This window comes from Panicum hallii, chromosome 3 (genome assembly GCF_002211085.1).
Source record: "Panicum hallii strain FIL2 chromosome 3, PHallii_v3.1, whole genome shotgun sequence".
NCBI classification, from domain to species: Eukaryota; Viridiplantae; Streptophyta; class Magnoliopsida; order Poales; family Poaceae; genus Panicum; species Panicum hallii.
Window position 1 is genome coordinate 11,742,973 of NC_038044.1, and position 14,754 is coordinate 11,757,726.

Below are 14,754 nucleotides of genomic sequence, written 5' to 3' on the forward strand. Positions count from 1 at the left end.
GCGGCGGTCATTCACCAGTTACGAACGGGAGGAGGGGGCGCGCCGCGCTCCGCCGCCGCCGTGCTTTTCGGGTAGCTCTCGGCCCAGGCGGGATGCTGCCACGGCCCCCCGCCGTTTGCGGTGCGCGCCGGGACAAGCGCGCGTGGGTCTCGTGAGGGCCGGATCCTACCTCGAGCGGGGGGTGGGTGGGGACGGGGCATGGGGCTCGCTTGTCCCGACTCGGGCCGCGCGCCCGGTCGACGTCGCTGGGCAGTGGAGATCGGTGCGTGCGGATCCATCGGCAAGCACGTGCTGCAAAACAAGGCGCTTGCGTCACTCGGTGCGTGTGCGGCCACACTAGCTAGCACTGCTAGCTGCTTGCACGTACTGGGCCTGATCGAGCGGTTTCATCGGATATTCAGAGTTTCAGACAACCGTAAAGATCTCAAGATATTTTGGTATACGGCGTACGCTAGGGCATTCATGCAGCCTTTGTATTTTGTGTTTTTTCTAGGAGTAATAAAATAAAAAGATCTAGGGGGCCCTGGACATTGGCAGCTCAGATACCTTTGGAGCGATGGGGCGTACAGGCTACGGGGCCTAGGGGTATCGCCAATAATTCCAGGGAGCGTAGGCTGGCAATCAGTGCTGTATGAGGAAACGTCGGCCAGCCATTCCTTTGGACACACAAAAGGAAAAGGCGAAAGTCGACCAATCAGTTGCCGACAGTCTGCAGTTTCAGACTGTGTGGATCTCTCGTGCACCTCGTCGCCTGACTCCTTCAGAAAAGAATGTACTACGTACTAGCCAGTAGCCAGTAGGCACTGTCCACTGATGGCACCCCATCTCCCCGTGTATCCGATCAACCACCGCGAAATCCGCTCGCACGGCGCCCTGCCCGCCCCGGCGAGGCGCCTTGGTGGCCCGTCAGCATGCAACCTGCAAAACGGCACGCGGGGGGACGCTCGTTTTTCACGTCGGAGCACGCGGGCCCTCGCGTGCTCCGCATGCCGCCGGCTCCGCTCGCGCTCGCCGGCGGGGCGGGGCACACCGGCAAGCACTAGTACTATTCCGCAGGACGCGTCGCGCGTCCATAATCTATCGGGGGGATCACACCCACCGCACCGGCACCGAGCGCCGAGCGCGAGGGGACCGACGGTGACCGCGTGCGCGCACGTCGGCACATGCGGGAAATCCGTCGGAATCTCGATCGCCATGTGCGCCGCTCGCTCGTACCCGTCGTACTGCGTCCTCGGGTGGAAGGTTCGGGCCGTCGGGCGCCAGCCAGCCACACACAGGCCGCGCCTCCACGGCCTTCCCGATCGATCTGCCCCTCGATCAGGGGGGGATGGACCATGGATCCATCACCCATGGTCCATGGATATATGGATGGGTGGCGCTGATCGAGCCGGGGAAGTATCTCCGTCGCGGCTGGGCCGGTGCGCTGCAGCGCTGGCACTGGCTGCTCGCTCGCTCGAGCCACTCCCATCCATTTCACGCGCGTGCTGCAACTGCGAGGGAGCTGAGCTGAGCCGAGCTGAGTTCAGGGACAAACAGCAACACGCGTGTTCCATGCCGCCTTATTCTTTTCTCATTTTTAGAAAGGGGCGGGCCTTATTATTTTTTTAGTATTTTTAGGGTGCGTTCGTTTTCTAAAGTCTGAAGTTTAGAGGTGTCACATTAAAGAGAATCTTATCATTTAGAAGTATTAAATAAAGTCTAATTACAAAACTAATTGCAGAACCCCAGGGCTAATTCGCGAGACGAATCTAATGAGTTATATTAGTCCATGATTAGCGGATGATTACTGTAGCATCACTGTGGCAAATTATGGATTAATTAGGCTCATTAAATTTGTCTCGCGAATTAGCACCTATCTGTGCAAAAAATTTTATAAACAGATTTTATTTAATACTTCTAAATAGTAAGATTCTCATTGATGTGACGGGTCTAAACTTTAGAGGTGAGAAAACGAACGTACCGCTAGTAACTGAAGCATCAACGACTGATGCAGATCCGGGCCCGGCGAGATCTCGTTTGCTCGCTCCTCGACTTCTCGACTCGATCGAGGACGACGTGCTGATGGAGGAAAGGTTACTGGCTGTAGCAAGGAGTGTTTTTTAATGGCGCCACGTCGGTCCGGTGGTGACTTGGATGAGCAAGTACGTTGGGCCCGGGGTTATGTGCTCTCGTTGACCCCGTGATCCTGCGTTGGCGTGTGAAGCTACACACAAATCTCGCCATCCGGGAACTGTTCATCGAAGCAAACATGCCCGGCACATGATTTAAAAATAAAATTGTTCACTTTGCCTTCCCCCCCCCCCCCCCCCGCATGTTTTCAAAATAGAAGAGTTTAATTTGGTTCACACACACACACACCCCTATTGCTAGTTCCAACAGAGAAATAGTATGATCACTCATGACACGGAAATGATGTTTTTGCCAGCACGCCTATTGGATCTCGATCGACCGCTGCCACCGACAGCCCACCTCCTCACTCTTCGCCGTCTTGCGTGTTCTGACCCCAACTACAAACAGTCTAAACTATACGGGGGACACACACACACGCATCCACAAAAACTAGAAGACCCCACAGCTCGGTCTCAGTTTCCTAGGAGTATACAAAGATAATGTATCCATCGGTTAATCCCTCAAAAATTCAAAATATTGTGTCCATCCTGTTAACGATTCTGAATACACGCAGGGTGATAGATGTACACCACCTAATGTACCAGCGCGTGCAAAATAAAAAGGAATCAAGAAAAACGAGGTCTGCTCGATCTTACCATTCACCAAACCTCACCGAGAGTAAAGAAAATCAAACCGAGGTAAAAGCACGCATGCAGCAACAGCCCTAGCTACCACCCAGAATGAATAACACGAGACAGCAACTTGTTCCATAAACTGGCATGTGAAGTACACGATAGTCTATGTTATCCCCTCCGCATGCAGCTAGCCCAAGCCCAGAGACCGAGACTCACCACCGGCTCCTGCAACCCGCGAGGCAAAAACTACCGGGAGGAAATAACCTAAACGATTTCGGAATCCGATGCAGGCGTGCTTAAACTATTCCCAACACGCTAATCGCTCGCTTAAACAAGAAGAGAGCAGGGCATGTGTGTGCGTGTGCGCCATACAAGACAGAGAAAAAAGAAAAGCAAAGAAAGAAAGCTAGTGGAATCAGGGGAGAGGCCAGCGGCGATCAGTTGGGACATCGGGCTCGCGCTACAGCGCCAACGGAATGCGCCACCTACTGCTCCACCCCACTCCACTCCACCAGCAGCTAGCGCGGCCAGGGGAGCGGCCGGCGAGGCCTGTCGCTAACGAGATCGTACCACCCCCACAGAAGATGCTGGTACTTGGGCTGGATCCCAGGGCACATTCACTAGCGAAGCTACGCTCCCAAGACCCCCGAAGAAAGATTCTGGACCGCACATATGCTATGAGGATTGAGGAATCATGATTATTATTTTCCTGCTGAGTGATGAGTCACACACAGGAACCAAAGATTACGAGTACACCAAGCATATTCCACTGCACATCGGTGATGTCCTCCCATCCCATCAATCGTCCCAAAAGCTCGACAAAAGCTTAACATAAAATTTATAATTTGGTCTGAAGTCTCTTATGGTGCGTATTGGCTTGGTACTGAGGCTAAACCTTTATTATTACTAATAAAGTTTGTTTCAAAAAATGTTATATTCTGACATCTATGTGGTCCATGGTTTCGGATAAGTGTGTGTGTGTCTCTCTCTCTCTCTCTCTCATGTGGGAGCTATGTATTTTTCTCCCTCCTTCTTTGCCTTATTACTTATTACAGATTTCGAAATATTCTCTTTTGTCGTTGAAGATACGGTACATTTTCCAGACACGTGGAAAAGAAAAGAATTATCCACTGGCGGGTTAAACCCAGCAAGACAAGCCACGTCAACGCCAGCACCCGCCTACACGTCAATCCCAGCACGGCAACAGACACGGATGCCGAAACTACCCCTACCGCTTCCCGCCAACAGCGACGCGGCCACCACCGCCGCTCAGCTATCCCGGAGGGGTAGGACCGTCCACCCGAAGAGGCCAAGTGCACCCACACCTCCCTCGGCCTGTCTGTTCGGCACCCACCCCTGCACCGCGCGCATATAACCAAGGGGACGCCGCAGCTCCTCCCTCGTCCACTTCCTCCTCCTCCATCCCGTCCTCGCCTGCGTTTTCGCTGCGGATTGGAGCGGCAAGGGCGCACTTCCCAGGCGGGATCTCTCAGGCTGCGGCCTGACGATGCCGGAGGCAAATGCGGGTGCGGTGGCGCAGGCGGAGCAGAGGAAGAAGGTGGGGGAGCTCGGTTCCGGAGTGAAAAATCGCTTCTTTTCTCTGCCTTCTTGGTGCCATGGCTGCGAAGAGCCCCGTGGGGATTAGGGGGCGCGGTGCGATGGTGCCCCGAGCAGCGGTGCTCGTGTGGGATGACTGGATAAGGACGTGGCCCTCTGTCTTCTCCGGATTTTGGCACGGCCGGAGCTGCTGGATTTGTGGGGATTTGGATTTCTTGCGGCTCTGATCCTGACTAGTTTGCTTCCTGCGCGCGAGAATAGGCTTCCTGGGATAATGGGGTTTACCATAGTGATTTCTTGCCTTCTTAGGAGATCCCGTCTTATCCGAATTATTCGAGCTACATAGTATTCCTCAGAATCCTCCTTGGTACTACATCTGCAGGAGATCCGCTCTCTCTTCAGTTAAGGTTTCTCATCCCCCAAAATCTGGCTCTTTTCACGCTATCGTAAAGAGGGCGCGGTAATTCTTGTTTACCACGCAACACTGGTGGTCGAGGAGTCTTGGTAAACGCGGGTATTGGATTCGGTGGCCTTGTATGTTTATCCTAATCCAGGTCGGCTATTTTCTTTCCTTTGTGGTCAGAGATGGCTTAGCCAAGCATAAATATTCCTTTGCCCACTGGGGACTGGGGAGGTATATTTACCGTCTATATATTTTAAGCTGAGTGCCTGTTCAGAGGTATTATTAGCCTTGATAAGGGTTTGAGAGATCACGAGTTCTTTGGCCGGTGGCAAAGGTCAGTCTTGGTTGGGTCAGAGGGGTTAGATACTGCAGAGCTTTTGCGTTTGAGTTGCTTGGATTACTTGCCGTCAGTTTGTGCCTTTGTGGTTTGGTGTGGCCTGTGGGTGAGTAGAAACCAGGCTAAGACTTTACTAGTTTACTATTCTATTGGTTTATATTTAGTAATAAGAAAGCTTCTATTGGTGCATATCAGGAGTAGTTGTCTCTTGCTATCTCAGGAAGAGTCGGTTTGTATGTTCCTCTTGGGGATTTCACCTCTGCTTATTTTGCTGTGCTGATTGTTTGGTTTGCTGGTTCAGCTGTTTAACACATGAAAAAAAAGGATAAAATTCTGCTGAATTCCTTCCTATTTTCCAAGTCATATGTCATTGCTTAAATTCTTAATAGTTGATTTCGATGTACTTTTCAGAAAAAAGAACGTTTATTGTGTCCTCAGTGCTAATGTTTTCCACTATGAAACTTCCAGAATTCACCAGAGATGGATTTCTTCAGTGAATATGGCGATGCCAACAGATACAAAATTCAGGAAATAATTGGCAAAGGAAGCTACGGGGTTGTTTGCTCAGCTATTGACCAACAAACTGGTGAGAAGGTAGCAATCAAGAAAATACAGAATATCTTTGAGCATCTGTCCGATGCTGCTAGGATCCTCCGAGAGATCAAGCTCCTCCGGCTTCTAAGGCATCCTGATATTGTTGAGATCAAACATGTAATGTTACCTCCATCGAGGAGGGACTTCAGAGATATTTATGTTGTTTTTGAGCTGATGGATACCGACCTTCACCAAGTTATTAAGGCTAATGATGACTTAACAAAGGAACACCATCAGTTCTTTCTCTATCAGATGCTGCGTGCGTTGAAATATATTCATACTGGTATACACCTTAAAGATCCCTCATATTACGCTGAAAGTACTTCTGACAAGCATTCATAGTGTGATGGTGCTGCTTTTCTGTTTTCTATTAGGAGTATGAACCTTCGTGACTAGCCTTTGCGCACGAATTCAACCTTTTGCCAATCAATGACAATGACTTATTCTGTACTTCCCTTTCTTTAGAGTTGTTTCTCCACCTATCCCACTACTTTCATGTGTGTACTGTATTCTGGATCATTCCTTGCTTTCTGAAATTAGCTTTCAGGTTCTGATTATGTAGTATCCCTTCCGTTGTGTTGAAAATTTGAAATATCTTAGACGTTCTCCGTGCTTAGATGGCAATATACACGTATATACTCTTGATTCAAAATTTACCTTAGAAAATTAGTTTTGCATTGTCTGAGTGGATTAATCAATTCTGCCTTTATTTCTTTGTGATAATTTTCATGCACATACTTTCGGATGTACTGGTTTCTTTCGTGTAAATCCTTATTTGAATTCTGCAAAATCGAAAAAACTATGCTTATTTCACTTATAATCTGCCATATGCATTTACGTTATATCTATTGTAGAGTGACTTTGAGCTATGCTCTGATCTCTTATCTATTTTGCTGCAGCTAATGTTTATCATCGTGATTTAAAGCCAAAAAATATACTAGCAAATGCTAACTGCAAACTCAAGATATGTGATTTCGGATTAGCAAGGGTTGCGTTTAATGACTCTCCTACCACAGTCTTCTGGACGGTATGGTATTTTTACAGTTCTACTATAGTTGATTCACAATACGACTTTGTATCGAAGCTTTTTATGACAACAGGGTTGATGTAGTGTTTTCCACACCAAAGAGTCCTGCTTCAAACTTAAATCTCACTGTCTGCCCTAAAATGACTTGCAGGACTATGTTGCTACTAGATGGTACAGGGCTCCTGAGCTGTGTGGGTCTTTCTTTACTAAGGTACTCAATTTCCTCATGCTGTGGTTTTGTTAAGTCCTATCAGCTGGGTTTTCATTTCATCCATGTTCATGTTTAGTTTCATGCCCCTATGTTATTCTGATGGTATTAAGTTGATTCTCTTGTGCAGTATTCACCAGCTATTGATATGTGGAGCATTGGTTGCATTTTTGCGGAGATTTTGACTGGAAAGCCTTTATTCCCTGGTAAAAATGTTGTTCACCAATTGGATTTGATGACTGATCTCTTGGGCACACCATCAGCAGATACTATTTCACAGGTGAGTTATTATTTATGGAAATATTGATATGTTCAACTCAAGCATAAATTATCGCAAAGTTTAAAATGTTTTTTTCCCCTTTTGACTACAGATTCGGAATGAGAAAGCAAGGAGGTACCTTAACAGTATGAGGAAGAAACAGCCAATACCCTTTTCACAGAAGTTCCCCAATGCAGATCCTTCGGCGCTCAAGCTCTTGCAAAGGCTTCTAGCATTTGATCCTAAGGATCGACCAACAGCTGAAGAGGTAGGTTTGTCGTAATGGAACATCAATTTTATGTGTTGCGCTGCTGCTATTTGTGTAACTTCCACATAATCATATTCTAACGAAAATAATTGTGTTGTCTGCATGAGCAGGCATTGGCTGATCCTTATTTTAAAGGCATTGCAAAAGTGGAGAGGGAACCATCCTGCCAGCCAATTTCGAAAATGGAATTTGAGTTTGAACGGAGAAAGTTTACTAAAGAGGACGTCAAGGAACTTATATTCCAGGAGATACTGGAATACCACCCTCAACTTCAAAAGGATTACAAGAACGGTTCTGAAAAAACAAGTTTTCTATATCCCAGGTTTTTACCTTGACCATATCTTTTAGTTTCTTTTCCCTCTTGTTATTATGTTTGAATGTGGTAATATTTCATAACTTACATCCTTAAATGTTTCTTGATTTTTTCTTTACTATGCAGTGCTGTTGACAATTTCCGGAGGCAGTTTGCTAGCTTAGAAGAAAATGAAGGGAGGAATGCCACAGTCGACAGGAAGCATGTTTCTCTCCCAAGGTAACTTAAATTGTTTTGTTTGTTTTTTCATTTTCTTTCAATCATTTGTCCTGCCACGTATTGGTTGTGTTGAAATTGGTTAAATTGGGTAATGCAGTAGTTACTTGAGGGGTTTTTTCTGTCAACTAGATATAGAATGGTGTTTTGATTACAATTCTTGAAAATTTTATCCCAGAAAAACCTTAAACCCTATTAGATGATGGGTTGGGCTGGGGTGTCCAAAAAATCAGAAAATTTTGCTCAAACTTGACTGCTGACCTTGATTGGCTGCTTGCAGGACGACAACCGTTCACTCCACTCCAATTCTTGCAAAGGAAGGTCCGGCTGCAACGTCCCAGGTTCCTCAAAGGATTCCAACAGGTAACTGTTTTTATTTACTATTTGTTGCTACCCAGCAGTCTGTTTTTCTGTCATCCTGAGTTCCAATTTTTCTGACATGTTTAATCTCTGCCAATCTTGCAGCTAGACCAGGAAGAGTGGTTGGCCCAGTATTACCATTCGAGAATGTAAGTGCTGTCGATCAACACATCACGCGACGGGCGGCTAGGAATCCAGCTGCTCCTTCAGCAACCAACAACTCATCAGTCTACTGCTACCACCTGAAGTCGGACAGCTCGGACAGGCAGGAGCATCAGCTAGAGCTTGAAAAAGACCGGATGCAATATAGGCCAGGGCAGCATGCCATGGAAGCCAAGGTAGCACCTGAGATGGTCCGGGACATGCGGCCGTCGCCGTACTATGTCTCGAGGGGTGTACCCAAAGCTGATCTGACAGAAAGGGCCGCCCTCCAAAGGAGCATGATGCACAACGTTGCTTCCTTCAATGGCATCACGGCCGGTGGGTACAGCAAGGCCGGCATTCTTCACTATGGAGTTACAAGCTTGTACTAAAGCAGTGGCCCTGGGAGGATAATAAGATGGGAACCGGAGTGCAGCTCCAGCTGCCCCTTCCCCCCAGCTGGAAGTTCAGAGCACGGACGGGAGTGCATACCTGATCAACGATGCAGGCGTCCGGAAAGGATTTTCAGGCTGGGAAAATGGCGAGCGCCACATTTCGTTGCTCTTGTTTGGTGAGCAATGGGCCAGTGATCTCGCGCCAATGTTGTGATCTTCCTGATGCCGCAAAGAGTGAAGAGGAGGGCGGGGTTGAAATTCTCACAGCCCCTTTCGAAGGAAGGGGAAGAATTACCCATCTTAAAAAAGGGGGTGGGGAAAAAAATGTGGATATGTGTACAGTACAACACTGAATTTTGTATTTAACCATTTGGAACGTTCTGCTTCCAGTTCTGCACATTTAAATCATATCATGATGTTTATAGGTTCTACAATTTTCCATTCGGTTTGTATGCATGTCTCAAAGGGCCTCTTTGGCGCACAAATTTTAGACGAAACGAGGCAAGAATTTTGGACAAAAGAAGACAGCAGAGTAACATAAAATGAGATTAAAACTCATTTACACTCAAATGGAATTACCGGAATTGGAGCACGTTCCATAAATTATCAAATCTATTTCTGTTCAATCAGCCTTTAGAGGAAACAGAATCCTAATATTGATTGAAATTCACAAAAAGGTCTTATGAACATCCTAGTTATACATTATTCCATTCACAAAGTTTCTTTTATCAAAAGTCGTTTTAGGCTGGGAAAGTTGAATCGGCAGTGCGTGATTAGTTCATCAGTGGTTGGTATACCATTCCATACCTGCTCCCCCTAGAAACTCATACAGCAGGTGCAAGGCAACAGTAGAAAAGCGTCGCACATGTAGCAAGTAATTGCGATTATGTAGAAACTTTATTTCTCTATAATCTCCATTACGCACACTTTATCAACAGCGCAAGAGTTCAGTACACTGGTAACGTCGGCGTGCAGACGGTGGGAATTTGCCGCCTCCGGCTGGACGGCGACCCACTGGCCGTTGACAAGCTCGACGTGCGCGTTTTGCTCAGGGCAGGCGGAGAACCTGAGCTGAGTGACATCTCGGCACATCTTGTTCAACTGGTCGATGGAAAGGATCAAGTCGAAATCATCTCCCGGTTCACTGGACTTGGAGAGCTTGATGCCAACATCAGCACCGCGGGAAGCAACAGCGCCAAATAGCAGAGGATGCCCAATGACCGGCCTGTTGGATGAGCTGCATATCTGCGATGGAAAAGTCAAGCCGTTTCAGGTAATACCAAGCTACAGAACAAAGTGTAAGGATGAATTCAGTGGTGCAAAATTGTTGGGATGTATCTCATTGCTGTCGATCCATACAACAAATTAATTCATTCTCCGTAATTCAGAATGATCAGTAAATGCAATTATATGTATGATGAGAAAAGTTAGGTGACCAGCAGATGATCTTACCTGTATATACTGTACACCCATTTCATTGAGGGAGTCCAAAATTTTGTTTGATGACAGTAAGCTGAAAATACCCCCAGATCCCGTTGGCTTTTTAATTATCTCCCATGGAGACTTCATCAGAACCTTTTTTCTGTTTGCCTCAGAGGATATACTGATAATTGGAAGCTCCAGCTCTTCCAGAACCCATACCTGTAAATTATTCCTCAAGACATTATAGGAAGAGAGAAGAATTAGGATGACGATCATAGTAAGACAATGCTTTATACCTTTTGAGCATCCAAACCAAAATAGTTATTCTCTATCAGACAGTTCGTAACTGACTCCACATGACCAGGTTGGGAAACAATAACGAAAGGGGGTGACACACGATTTTCAATAACCTGTGTCAAGCGAAAAAGAATCAGCCTTGTCCATGTGAGATGTGACGACCATTTTGTCAAGCATAACTTCCAACAGCACAGCATATATGCAGCAAATAAGCAACAAGTAACCACCTACAACTGCGGTTTTTCATGACTAAACAGACTAATCCTTCCAATTATATATTCATCAAAGTTATTCCTGATACAAAAAGGGGGTATACACTTAAACACAGTAAAAACTACAGGACCAAAGGTCAATGGGCAGGTTCGACTTCAGCATCAACAGCAGTGATCGAGTAGCAGTTATTCACTTTCCCTACATTAATTTATTATTTTCTTTGGGGAAATTATGTATGTTAGGAATTAAGTAACAATCAACAACCATGAAAAAGCATGTATACCTTCATTAACTCACTAAAAGAACTGAGCAAACTCAGAGACTCAGCATCAGAGTCTGAGTCATTTCTAACAAGTACAATAGCTGCTTTTGACTTCAGAAGAGTCTCAAGACCTTCTTTGAGTTCTCTACTGAATGCATGTTCAGATTTCTCTCCAAGGTTGATGAAACTCTTGTGTGGTATTTTGATCACCTTTTTCCTTGACAATGATGAATTAGGCAGCAAATTCTTTGAAGAGCTGAAATTGACAAGTTTGGAGCAAATAAGATTAAGAACTGACGAATGAATAAAACCTGTTGTTTCACCAAAGGGTAACAAAGAACGATTCCCATAACCAGCACTCAGGAAGTATCGAGTATGTAGTAAAGGTGCAGTAAATAAACCAAATATCATGTTTCTTTTGAAGAAGACATTGGCAGGATACCGAACAGGTGTTACCTCTCAATTTGTTTGCTAACACAATGCACTGCATGTCGGAACAATTGAAAGTCAACGCATCCAATCTGCTCTGCAAGTGATGCCTTTTGGACCTTGTCCCCTGATAGCAAACCTTCCAGAACATGGCCCTGATCCATTTCGGAGAGCACCTTCTTTCCAGCAATTACACGCCTTTGAAGCCTCTTCCTGTCCTTCCACTCCTGTAACAATCATAAATGGGTCATGCATTAATTGAAAAAGAACACAAAAAAATACACCAGTGCCTAACATCAAATTGGTTTTTGCTAGGACCTGAAGCATGAAAGTTCATCGTATACTTCAAATCTATTTATTATACAAAATGCCACATAATAGCCAGGATATCTGCTGCTATCAACAGTTCGGCACTATGGACCTGAAGTATTCTTTGTTTCTTTTAAGATGCAAATCATGACTGTTGATGTGAACATGACGTGCAAGACAAGGATGATGCAGACCTAACCATCGCACGCCTTTCTTTCTTCGATCTCTTGTCAGAACGTGAATTGAGCTCTAGTAACCCCTTTGGAGGTGTAATCCACATTTCTCTGCTCTCCATATCAACATCAGGTACAATATCTTCGGCAAATGGAATCCACACATGCTCGCGTGATGAAGTTGAATCTTGATTTTCTGAATCTGGATCAACAACAATACCCTCAGCAGAGCCAATCATCACCTGTAGAAGATCTCCACCTCCAAAATTGAAAACCTGACCAACTGTTCCTACAAGCTTGCCTGTATCCTGTGAGAGCCAATTTCAGTTACTAAATTGCGATCACAATACCTCCTTGGAAAAATAAGTAGCATACTATTACTATGTGCAGCATCTGTGCAATTTTGACTGCTTTCAGGGGGTGGGTCCAATTTTAAAAGGTAACAGATGAAGGTCTTAACTATTGTGCCTACTTTTAGGGACTAAAGAGAGCTATTTACAAGACAAATGAATCTTCACTGAAAAACTTTTGCAAACCAAGAGCATAAATCGGATAAGCCAAAAAAAACAATGGCATGGATCAAAAAGCGTGATTGAAACAGCAGCATAGGCTTAAATTTCCCTTATCAGGTAGTGACAGTGCGTGTGTGATGTGCCTTTTAATTGCCCTTGTAGCTTAATTTTGTAGCTGAAATCAACCAATGATGCCGCAATAACTTGAAAAAAAAACATAAAGACATATGTACCTTGACAATAACTCTCATTCCAACAAGATCAAGTGAATAAAACTCATCAGCCTCAATTTCAGGCCTATCTCCAGCTTTCACAAGTATAGCTGAACCGACTATTTGCCTAGCCTGAAAGGAGAGTAGCAAGTGAATCATATCAGAAGGTAAACTGTACTTCAACATAAGGCAAAGCAGTAACCCAAACTCAAAGAAGAGCAACATCCGCTAGTTTGAGCCGGACTAATCTGACAGCCATGCCCAGTCATAGAACTTGAGCTAGCCAGCTATCATGATTTGTGACTCTACATCTCATATGCAGATTTAAAGCAGTAGAAATACAACATAGGATTCCACATTTAATCGAGGATTCCCAGCAAGCACTCTACTGAACTTCTAAAGCAGTATTACAGCTAGGATTGTTGATTTAGACTGCTCATCCAAGAAATTAAGCAGGTCTGCTTACTGCACTATCTCTTAGACTAGTTGAGGTGCACAAATTAACAAGCAAAAGGCTCCAGGGGAATGCAAAGCTGACAGACCTCATCCAAATTATCAATGCCATCAAAGCTGACGATCCAACACTTCTTCCCCGTGTGAGCCTTTCCTCGAACAAGCTCGAATTCCCTGACCTGTTGCTTCCCAGCAGCCCGAGCCCTCAGCCATCTCGTCCCCGGCTGTCAGAACAAACAAACGGCAGCCGTGAAACTCCAATTAGCAATTTAAGCATTGGTATTTGGTATGAGAGAGCGAGCGAGCGAGGGAGGGAGAGAGCCCACAGCCAATTAAACACGGGTTACCGTGGCGAAGCGGAGCTCGGGGAAGTCGGTGCGTGGCGTGACAAGGACGTCGCCGCGCACCCCGTGCGCGCCGGACACGTAGCCCACCTCCACCAGCTCCTCGTCCTCGTCGTATTCCTGTTCCTCCTCGTCGTCGTCGTACTCCTGCTGCTCATCCCCCTCCTCGTAGAATTCCTCCTCATCATCATCATCCTGCTCCCGCGCGTCGCTGAGGCTGGAGAGGAGCGCGGCGCCAGGCCGCGCCGGCGCTAGCGCGACGCGGCGGCTCGGGAGGAGGCGGGAGGAGGGCAAGGGGAGGACGCGCGAGGAATAACGAGGGAAAGGGACGGTTAGGGGTAGTGATAGGGGCCGCGCCGAGGCTGATGCAGGGGACGCCATGCGCGGGGTGGGAAGCAACCGGCCGGAGGCTTTGCCGCTCGGAGAGTGAGAAGAACGGAGGAAAACGGAAGCGGATAGGGGTTAGTGGAGACGAGACACGTCTGCCGGGGTTTTTGCCACGCGGCCCGTGGGCTACTTTGGGCCTGAACTTGTTTTTCACGGAGTTTGTGTGAAGATCAAGCCAGCCCATCTCAAATTTTCTCCGATTTATCTCTTTTTTTGTTTCTTTTTTGGAAGCAACTCTCTTTTTTTGTGATACATGGGCATCCCGTATTTTGCATTTAATGGAAATTGCAATTTCACCTCCTGTGCAATGAACTAGTCTTCTATGTTCATCTCCTCCTGAGACATTTTCTTAGTCCGATTTAACCTATCAAGACCACTGTTAGCTAAAGCCGTCACTGTTCCCAGTTGCTGAACCACCTTACGTTCGGTTTCATCAACCATTTTCACCCCTTCGCTGGTCCTTAATTCGATTTCATCAACTAGCAACTTATGCATAACTTAAATGAATGGGCCTTCGCCTTCCTTCGTAAACGGTTGCTTGGGTCCAGGCAACATCCGTTGCTGGGCTGAAAGGTTCCAGCAGACCAAATTACTTTTGGACCGGTCGCAACTAGTATCAACTTTTGGACACAGTAAAAAGAATCTTGAACTCAGTCGTGCCCCGCGCTTCGGACATGCTTAGAGCTTGGCACATCAAGCGAGCACGACGCCGATCCCCTTTGCCTTTGCCTGTGACTGCGATCGTAGCAACCGGACTGTCACTGTCCGTCCTCCGTCGCCAAGGCCTATCTCGCCAAACCATCCATCCTCACGACCTCACCTTCGCATTCAATGCTGCCCGATCGGTCGTCCCCCCGGCCGCAGGACGGCGAGAGCTTGGCCGACACGTCCGTCTCGCGCCGCCGTGGATGAGGCTGGC

At 46.6% G+C, this 14,754-nt stretch overlaps 2 protein-coding genes across 2 annotated transcripts; one reads left to right on the plus strand and one right to left on the minus strand.

Annotated features, from left to right (window-relative positions):
* Window positions 1-4,131: 4,131 nt before the first annotated feature.
* On the plus strand, window positions 4,132-9,256 carry LOC112888014 (mitogen-activated protein kinase 7-like). Its single transcript, XM_025954352.1, has 10 exons — window positions 4,132-4,302; window positions 5,510-5,918; window positions 6,535-6,662; window positions 6,814-6,873; window positions 7,001-7,150; window positions 7,242-7,397; window positions 7,508-7,719; window positions 7,837-7,929; window positions 8,207-8,289; window positions 8,392-9,256. The coding sequence occupies exons 1-10, from the start codon at window positions 4,252-4,254 to the stop codon at window positions 8,817-8,819; spliced, it is 1,770 nt and encodes a 589-aa protein (XP_025810137.1). The 5' UTR covers window positions 4,132-4,251; the 3' UTR covers window positions 8,820-9,256.
* A 434-nt stretch (window positions 9,257-9,690) lies between these two features.
* Window positions 9,691-13,896, minus strand: LOC112888012. The gene is made up of 9 exons (XM_025954351.1): window positions 13,452-13,896; window positions 13,194-13,328; window positions 12,673-12,783; window positions 11,954-12,235; window positions 11,473-11,672; window positions 11,038-11,272; window positions 10,541-10,654; window positions 10,275-10,463; window positions 9,691-10,067 (listed from the first exon to the last, which is right to left on the minus strand). The coding sequence occupies exons 1-9, from the start codon at window positions 13,827-13,829 to the stop codon at window positions 9,720-9,722; spliced, it is 1,992 nt and encodes a 663-aa protein (XP_025810136.1). The 5' UTR covers window positions 13,830-13,896; the 3' UTR covers window positions 9,691-9,719.
* Between the last annotated feature and the right edge of the window lie 858 nt (window positions 13,897-14,754).

What these genes read in the sequence shown, in the direction of transcription:
- LOC112888012 (XM_025954351.1), bottom strand. Translation starts at nt 13,829, where the DNA reads ATGGCGTCCCCTGCATCAGCCTCGGCGCGGCCCCTATCACTACCCCTA. An exon ending in AGAAAGAAAGGCGTGCGATG is followed by an intron (nt 11,673 to 11,953) that starts GTTAGGTCTGCA and finishes TGATTGTTACAG; the next exon opens with GAGTGGAAGGACAGGAAGAG. An exon ending in TTGGTTTGGATGCTCAAAAG is followed by an intron (nt 10,464 to 10,540) that starts GTATAAAGCATT and finishes AATAATTTACAG; the next exon opens with GTATGGGTTCTGGAAGAGCT.
- LOC112888014 (XM_025954352.1), top strand. Translation starts at nt 4,252, where the DNA reads ATGCCGGAGGCAAATGCGGGTGCGGTGGCGCAGGCGGAGCAGAGGAAG. An exon ending in AGGCGGAGCAGAGGAAGAAG is followed by an intron (nt 4,303 to 5,509) that starts GTGGGGGAGCTC and finishes TGAAACTTCCAG; the next exon opens with AATTCACCAGAGATGGATTT. An exon ending in CAGCAGATACTATTTCACAG is followed by an intron (nt 7,151 to 7,241) that starts GTGAGTTATTAT and finishes TTTTGACTACAG; the next exon opens with ATTCGGAATGAGAAAGCAAG.